The 9,918-nt window shown below is 31.8% G+C and overlaps 1 protein-coding gene across 1 annotated transcript; it reads right to left on the reverse strand.

Moving 5' to 3' along the window:
* Positions 1-7,092: 7,092 nt before the first annotated feature.
* Positions 7,093-9,653, reverse strand: LOC107371429 (mid1-interacting protein 1-like). Its single transcript, XM_089268057.1, has 2 exons — positions 9,159-9,653; positions 7,093-9,017 (listed from the first exon to the last, which is right to left on the reverse strand). The coding sequence occupies exon 2, from the start codon at positions 8,027-8,029 to the stop codon at positions 7,586-7,588; it is 444 nt and encodes a 147-aa protein (XP_089124183.1). The 5' UTR covers positions 8,030-9,017; positions 9,159-9,653; the 3' UTR covers positions 7,093-7,585.
* Between the last annotated feature and the right edge of the window lie 265 nt (positions 9,654-9,918).

Here is a 9,918-nt window from a genome sequence, read left to right on the forward strand (position 1 = left end):
CATACACCATAATCTGACTCATTATTGAGAACTTATTTTTTCTCAAATAGCATAATAGGAGAAGAGGTAGGAATACCAGAGAGAAATGCGGAGGTACTCAAACACGAGGAAAAAGTTCTATGGGTTAGGACCAATAAATCGGCATCATTGCTGGTAACACCAAAAGCTTCTTTTACTTTCAATAAAAACGCCCTCTTGTCAGCCACCATAGGAACAAATTTATAAATCCAATCATGGCCAGAAGCCAAGAAAACTTTAATAAAAGGTTCAGCTCCAGTCATGGGGAGACCTATGCATAAAAATAAGAATAATTATTTGAAAAATAGAAAAAATAGAAAAAAACAACCAAAAGACGTACCAATATTACCAGGATGACTCCTATGAGACAAAACTCGGTATTTCGACTGATATTTAGTCAGAATTATCTTTTGCCTCTCAAGAAACTCTTCAGTCCTCGGTGGAGGAACAATAATTTTAATATTTGGAGTCCAACTGGACGTACGCTGGAAAGGAACACAAGTTAAGACATGACAAGCATATCCATAAGGATCAAAACTTAGATGACAGTCCCGGCACTCAATAATTATTCGTGTATAATGGATCTCTTCGATCGCGCAAAAAGGCCGGAAAAAAGGAGGCTCAAAGGCCTTATGACAGCCAGCAGGGCAACGAGGATATTTCTTACCATTCTTATCGATGCCATAATTTCGATCAGTATCGAGATTTTGTAAAGAATTGATACAGGCTTCACAAAAATATTTCTGGCAGAACTTCTGATTGTACCCTCCGGCATGAACTTGATCCGTTACGCAAATCTCATCACAATAATTACAAAAATAATTATTCAAAAATAAAAACAAATTAACAAATCAAAATCAATAATCAAAGATATACGACAAATCCTAAAAAACCTCAATCTTTTTTCCCTCAAATAATTACCTTCTCTTTCCTACTACCAAAATTTTCTCTCTCTTCATAAACCAACAGAAATTGATAAAACCAATGAACCTAACAAATAAAAATTGATTACAAATAAAAAATTAATCAGCAATAATAAAAACACAAAAACAAAATCAATAACAATTATTTAATCAAAAGCCAATCATGGCAACTTACCTCTTAAGAAACTTTTATAATCTCGCAACACAACAAAAACAAGAAAAACCGATAAAGGTGACAAGAGATTTTCTCCAAGTCTTTTGGAATGGCTCCGCAATGAAAGCTATAGCTTTTTGAAGATATGTGTGTTAAGAAGCCGAGCAAGTTAAGATGGACGTTTTTGTACGAATTTATAGACAATGTTAGACAAACTGTTTGTTATGAATTTCTTCTGATAGAAATTGATATTTTAGATGAATTGAAGTTGAAGAGCGAATATTTTTGGTGTAACTAAAGGGTGTTGCGGATAAAAACTATAATTTATCTTACCTTAATTTTTGATAAAGATGACCATGATAACAATGAAGATAACAAAATTGAAGAAGAAACAAACGTAGACAAAAACATAAACAAATCAATTATCAATAAATCGTCATCTTTATCAAAATTTAAAGTAAGATAAATTATAGTTTTTATCCGCAACACCCTTTACAATCAGATAAATTGTTAAGTCAGTGACAAAAGTATATAGCCAACACACTATGCTATAAGTCTGCTGTATGGATAATTAATTTCCTTACTGATGTTGCTATTCAAAGCATTCTGATTGATATTCAATTATCTTATTATACAATATTAAACACATCATTTGATTATTTTGTTATCATTCTTGCCAAAAATCCAGGTAGGTTAACTGTTAACCAATTATCTATAAACATTGAATATTCAATTAATAACAAAATGCCCTTTTAATCCTTGAAACAATCAGTTAACATTTATTTTTCGTTTTTTAAATACAGTACAGGGTGTAGCGAAAGTTCGTGTAGGTAGGAGGGCTTAAGAGATGAAATCAGTTTCTCAATCGAGAAATCAAAGAAAATTAAAATTGGTTTCTACGCAGGGGGAAATATTTTTTTGCCTCCTACACAAACTTTCGCTACACCCTGTATAATGTCTTGTCTTCAGGGTTTAGTTAAGGATTTGGTTTAATATCTTGATATTGCGGTACCATCTAGTGAATGAAATAACGACTAAAATGTATTCAATCATTGAAATTCAATGTAATCTGGTAAGTTTTATTGTTTGTTGTTCAAGATCTTACGGTACTTTATTTGTATTTATTTTTCCCACTTCAACTAATAAGGTTCCAATAAGTTTAGCATTTTGTTAGATCACATTATGAGTAGGTTGATTGTTTATTTTACCCTATTTTGAATGAGCTAGGCCCAAGAAATATCATTAATTGTCTCACCTCAAATCTGTTATTTCTTCATTTAAGGTCAACCATGTTTTTAAAACCATTAATGTACGTCATATGACTCGCCATTATTTGATTGATTGTGTACCTATGTTTATTATCATTTAATATTGTTAGTAAATAGTTAATGACATAAACATATTGATTGTTTCCTCAACTGTTGGTAAACTTAACGCATTGACGCGAATAACAATTGTTTCAAAGTAAGTACTATTAAACACAGTATTAACAGTGAGGATAGTAAATTTTGTTTTCTCTCTTTCTTCATTTTCTAGTTCTTTTAAGCTCTGATGGACACAATGAAGATCATAATTCCACATTCAATCATCTAGATAACAAACCATTTGACGTAACATGTAAGGTACTTTTCTTGCCTTGACGTAACCACTACAATGCCCACAATAGGCATTAAAAAAAGTGTCATTTTCCTATTCAAAAATTCAATTTACATTCACTCAATTTGACTAAAATAACAACAATAACCTGTTAGATTGAAAGACATGGGAAAATGTGTGACATTGAAATCATTACATTTGATTGTTATACACTGTAATTGGACCATAAACCATATTTGCCTGATTAATCCTCGGATCCCCGTTAAATCGTCATAAACTAATTTGATATTCCTGATGACTCTCGTGTAAATAGATCATTTGATAATTTCCAGAATCTTCTGATTCATCCTTGTAAACAAAGATGGCATGATTTACAATAACATTTGGTGGAAGCTGTTTAAACATTTAATTAACTATGTAATATTAGTTAATGAGAGATGCCTTGAGGACGGAAAGACGTGCAAATATCAATACAAATCATGTTCAATTTGATAAACATGTTGGTGCTACACCATTCAACTCGTCTTATGACAATTTAGAAGGTCAATTAAATATTGATAAAATTTATCAATGGCAAAGGTGTAAACATGAATATGTTTACTTTGTTTCAATGGCTGATCAGTTCATGATTAAATTGTGATCGTTTCACTGGTTTAAATGGCATCTCAATTATGATTTATTTGGTGAAAGACAAGGAAGAAACTCGGAACAACTTCAATTTTCAAATATATGCATATCAAGCTAATCAATGTACTTTTGGCATGACAATCATTATATAACAACAAGGAAGTTTCATTTGATTAACTTAATTCTTTTGCCCTTTAATTCCTATCATTTGGTTATCAACCAATTATCCGAGCAAACATTAACCACAAAAATAAGGGAAAAATGAAATGAAATATTATAATATTACATCACAGCAAAGGGTTTTGCTATAAATAAACAATTCTGGTTTTTTTATTTTCTCCTCGTCAACAATAATAACTTGATTTAATTCCCTGTAAACAACATTGAACCAAGAATTGATATTTTAATCATCATTGAACTTAATTATTTCGTTTTTACCTTTACTATTTATAGTCATGGCAATTTTGTTGTGTTGTTACTCGCTGACATCAACCCAGGCCTTAAACTGCTTTTCAAATCACAAGCCTTTACGATCAAATCATCAGCCCAACTCATGGATTATAACAAACCATTAAATTGTAATCAGCAATTAGAGCTTGTTTACAATTTGACAGTTAAAAATTACATGTTAATGTGAAAGGTCAGTCAAACACGGAAAAATGAAATGCTAAGTCGATATTTTTCAACTGTTGTATTTCCAATGTTCAACCTTTACGATCAAATGTTATCATTGAAATGTGATCAATCATCGATTTTGAATAAGCTCATTCGTTGAATAGAAAGAATGAAAATCAGAATTAACTTGAAAATGGCTTGATAAATTGTCAATTCAGATGGAAAGTTGAAAATCGTAATGGTTTAAAAGGGTAAAACAATGATTTGGTTGAGTTTGCACCAGAATAAACCTGGTATAGCTTAGTGCATATATGATAAATTGGGTAATGAATGTTGTTTAAGGGGAAGCTAATGACAATTATGATGAATATTCAATCATTATTTCATATATATCATGGTTAAATCGTAGAGAGCTTCGAAGTTGAATCTTTCAACAGATTTTTCTTTCACCATTTCAAGGTTTTTCCAGATCAATTTCATTCAAATCTCTTGCTCAATAAAGTTAAAACTGAACTTTCCTTCTTAATTCAAAGCATATTAATTCAAAATAAGGAAAATTGGTTAGACAATGTCAGGTTAATACTAGGAATAGTCGATTAATGACTGAAATGGTTTGTTGAGAAACCCGTTTTTTCAATGGAAATCAAAACCCTTTGGATTAAACTTTTGATTGTTGTACAATGGACATCAATTAGATGATGATTAATAGTTGACAGTTTGACTAACTGTTAAGACTTTCACTCACTTGAATGCAAGGTTTAAATTTTAACAGCTGTTGATCCTCTATCCATACAGCATGATAGCTTGAAAGCAGCTTAAGTAATGAAAAATTGCCTTTTCTGGTTTGAGATCAGCACTAAATCAGACAGAAAATTATGTAATTTGTTGTTTCGCTTATATTTTTAATCAGAATTGTCGTCTTCGATTAGTTAATTTTGGTTTCCCGAAAGACGTATTACTTCATGCCCAATCCTTGATCAGCCGAGAAGAAAGTGTTATCAAGTTGAGCCAGATGAGGAAGATAAACTTTAAAGCTGATGTTAACATTTAACGATTTGAAAGATATAATTTCACTCAAATGTTTAATATTTAAGGCCTAAGGCTCCGTTTTTCCCCAACTAGGTATAGCTTTTGGCATTCCTTACTCTGTTTTTTCATCAGTAGTTTGACGGCTTCTAATCATAACTGCAACATGAGGTGAGAACCCAAAAATTGAAGCCAAAGACTTGGATATGAACATCATCAAACTAAATGGAGAAAGAAAGGAAAAGATTAGAAAAAATGAAAGATGATTCAAAGGTTGAAAGGCGATCAATTTCCTGGACTCAAAGGCCTCCGAATAAACCAGGATTACCACTGGTTAATTACCAGGGTCTCAGGGGTTTTCTCAAAGTTCAACTTTCTTTTTACCCAATTCAATTTTTATACTTACCCCTAACCAGGCATTTGGTTGTAAAAATGGTGTTGTCATCTTTTATTGACCAAACTGTACAATAATCATATCTTCTTTATTATTTCAATTCTTGATCCCATGTTGGTGCTAATTGGTGTAAAACTATCCACTGTGTAATTCCGTCTAAAAATATAATCCAAGGTTAACCTTGTTCTTTCCTCGTTTTCCCATTCTAAACACCACATGTACACTATGTGTACTCATATTCACATTTTAAAATTTTTTCAAGCCTATCATCCATCGTTCCACAAGTTATTTCAAGTGTCAGAGAAAATCTGTAATTTGGATAGCCTCCAATTAGAATCTGATATCAGCTAGACTCAGTCTTTGGGTGGATTGTTGCTTTCTCTTTCTCTCAATTTCCTTTGCCTTTCATCTGACTCTTTTGGTTTGAGTGTGTAATGAATTATAAACTTAAAAACCTGTTGATTCCCAGAATTATAAGAGAAACCTATTCTCATCTTTTAACCATCAATCTATCGACATTTTGGATTCTTCCTCTCACAAGGCATTACTCACCAAAATGACATCAAGCAATATGACACATATGTGTGTTCACTCGTTAACCATGACAATCTTATCATGATGCTGTTTTACCTACTGAAATCAAATGGATGGCAATTTACATTGTCTTATCATCATCTTGAATCCTCTTTACTAGTAAAACAAGTTCAAGGTTGGCTGATATTAATAAAACTCCGAAGACGGTGGTAATCATGTCAATGTAAATTGCTGGCATTAATACTTTACTGGTTTAGATTTGAAAAAATATAACCTGACAATTGAAATAATAGTTATTTATTTATCAGGTGAACACTTACAATCCTTTTCACCTTCATTCATACGATGATTAACATCAGATGGTTAAGTAGACAAAAGATCCTTCTATGGAAGTAATCAAAGTTAATTGCCCTCTTCATCTCCTATTTATTGGAAAATCAACCAACTCGATGCTAACCACTAAGGAAAACGATCATTTTACATGGTAACTAATAACCAGCCATCATAGCATTAAAAATCACCTTGATTTCGATCAGCAGTCAGATTATTTTGATCATTTCTAATCTAACCAGAAACATGAGTCCAGCAAACTTGTAAGCTTTACTTGGTATTATGAATTACATATACATTTAGAGGATTATGATTTTGTAGCAACATTATTGTTCACAAAAATTGTAACAATAATTAAGATATTTGCTTGTTGAAAGATTAGTTAAATTTGTTAATCATATAACCGTAACGTAATCATAATCAATTCTGGGTCAACAAATAGTAAAACAACCAAAGTAGCAAATGATAAATTGGTTTGAGCAACCAAAAAGACCGTGAAAAAAGGCTATTGAAAAATCGAAGGTTTGACGGGTAAATGATTAACCAGTTATTATTATATTTATTACTATTATATCACACTTGTCATTATCCCAAAAGTACTAATGCTTTAGAGTCAAGTGAAGCGTAATCAAGTTGTACTGTTTTGTCCTAAATTTGAAGGAAATCATACAATCAATTGCGACACCGAACAATAAGGGAACCTATCCATTGATTTCAATGAATTTCATGATCCTAGACTGAACCTCTAGGCTGATAATTTGCATAGTATCATCATTTCTCGCTCAATCAGTCTCACAGACTGATCACTGCACTTTGCATGTTTTAAGGGTTGGCTTATAAAGATGGTGAATTTCAAATGAATGGTTTCAATCAGATTGTTTAACATTATCATATAATCTAAATTTAATAAATAGGAAATGGAAATTAATTTAATTACAAAAGTTATTTCTGGTGAAAAGAGAGTTAACTAAATAACTCTTTCATTTTGGATTTTGAGAGTCAAGTTGATTTTGGAAGCTGAAATTGAAATGCTTACAAAAAATAGAGACATGTTCGAGATAAAGTGATTTGAACTGACAATTTAGTGGAAAGACAAAGGATAGAGAGAAAAAATTATGTTGTGAAAAAAATATCAACAACAATTATAACAACAAAATTGACATTTGCATTTCCAATGGATAAAAATTGCATATTAAATTTTTGATTTGCTTTTTTGGGATTAACATTTGATTAAATGAGTTTGTGATTGTTTTTTGGCTGATTGTTAATTATTGATTCAAACAAGGTGTTTCAATTTGTTGCACTCCAGTTCATCATTAATTACGGTTTGACCGGCACAAAAAAAAGATTGGACTGAATGTTGTTAACCTAAACTGAAGTAGATTCATATTTAGCGGTCAAATGGTTGGCAACATCGGCAAATTGGTTAAGCAGTTGTTGTAATTGTTGTAAATGATATTTAAATTGTAAACTAATTGATGCTTCAGATGGTTCAGGTTGCCTTAAATTGGTTCCCCATAGAATGTCTTCTTTGGCTTCGATAATCATTCGATATTGATCGTGAAGAGTACCACTTCCTGAAGATGAGTTACCTAGAGAAGAGGTTGATCCATCATCCGAGCAAAGGGAGACAATTGACTTAGAATCGAGATCCTCGTCAATGTCCTGAAGTCTATTTGGCACGAGAACACTATTATTCATATTACCAACTGACTTGATAAAACGATTAAGAGCATATAAGATGGACTCTTGAGAATAATTATGGTCCGATGAATGTAATGAACATGAGCTAATTTTTCGCATATCCTCCATTGTAATTAAAGATATATATTTCCAACAGGACAAAAAAAGAGTTGAGTGATTAACGGTTTGATGCTTGTTAAATTAACTTGAGAATTTAAGTATTTGGCAATGAAATGGTATTGCTTTGAGGTGGTCCAGGCGTAATGATGAAAACAGGAAAATGAAAAGTATTGATGTCAGCTTTTGAGTATCAACTATGACAGGTCACCAGGAAAATGTAAATTTGACAGGGATCGAAAAATACAGTGAGAGTTGATTTGTATTATCTTTCTGAACTCCTTGGAAATTGGTAACTTTGCACATTCGTACTCGTAGTGTCCTCCAAAAAATCGTCAATATGTTGATGGTTCTGCTAATAATGTAGTGAACCAAAGAATGGTAATGAATTAACAAACAAAAAAAGATGAGCAAAACAGTAAGATCAATGTCAACTTGATGAAAATATTAAATTAAGAGAGAAACAGTTAAAGGGATATTTTAGTAGGTAAACTGGAGAGAGAACTAACTGAATTTTGATTGTAAAAGGCCAAATCGGTTAGATGGACATAAAAAGAATTGATTTTATGGGAAAAAATTGACAAAAAAAAGGAGTACAGGAATCAACGAACGAGTGAGAACTAATGATAATAAAAATTTGAGTCTTAGTTTTATATACAAATGTATACTAAACAAAGTCAAGGGAAAATATTTGGAAGGAGAAGACAGTAAGATAAGGAGAAAAAGAAAGAGAAGGAGAGAGAGAGAAGTTGATTAGGGAGGATGATAGGAAGATAATGAGGGAAAAGACGAGAGGGGCAATGTAAAAATGATCCACCTAGCCATTCACACCACTCCTTTACGTCATCTCCTTGGAGGTTTGGTTTAATGAACAGCATGTTAAAGGCTGTCAGACCATATTAGTTCAGCCCTTTTCTGTCTGATTTTGACTGAGTTTTTTAACAGCTTGCCTGATACATCGTTCACAGTATTGCCTCTATTATCCATCTTTTGAAACACGCTATCAGTGGACCGGTAAAATAGTTGGAAAAGAAAGAGAAATGAGAGGAAAATTTAGTTGGATTAAATTGATAATAAGAAGAAGATATTGATTATGATTAGATATTTATCACAACAACTTGTAAAGTTGGTAACATCTTACCTCTTCTTTACTTCTGGTTAGACCATTGTTGATATGGTAAACAGAAGAGTCGTGGGTAAATTCACTCGTTGTTTTCCATTCACTCGGATGATGGTTTACATTTCTGGTTGTAGTCTGTTTATTGTATGACTGTCCGCGTGTATCTGCTGATTAACATGAGACGATCTTGATGATGGGAAAGAAACTGATGATATTACTGATGCCAAATTGTGAAATAAAATCAAGTGTTAACGACAAGAAAAATAATCAAGATTACACAGGATACTCCAAACAACGTGTTAAAATTTCTTTTTAGCGCCAACACTATTTAACACACTTTTCCACTCAATCATCTCTTCACATTAACAAAATTAACAATATTATTTTTTTCCCAATAAACAAAAGACATCCGGTAAGCATTACCTAAAAAGTAGTGTTAAAATTATAATGAAATGCTAACTAAAAATGAACAGTTGAATGATTCAACCTTAAAACCCAAACAAAGATCGATGCTATCGATAATGGCAAACAATTGAATCTAACCCAAGCTTAAGCTTTCCCTTTGCTAAAAATTAACTAAAATTGGTATTTTTAAAGCCATTTTTTAGCTGAAAATTATCTTCAATGGTATTTTAAATTAATAAATAACCTATTCATTGGGAATCAGCGTAAACGTATAACCAAAGGTAACAATGAATTGACAAAGAGGAAAATTGGTTAATCAAATTACAATGAATATTAAATTTCAATTGATGCAATTACCGACCTATTGATGTAAATG

The sequence above is a fragment of the Tetranychus urticae genome, chromosome 2 (assembly GCF_039701765.1).
Source record: "Tetranychus urticae isolate SD_2017Ah chromosome 2, NJAU_TeUrti_SD_1.0, whole genome shotgun sequence".
Taxonomy (NCBI): Eukaryota; Metazoa; Arthropoda; class Arachnida; order Trombidiformes; family Tetranychidae; genus Tetranychus; species Tetranychus urticae.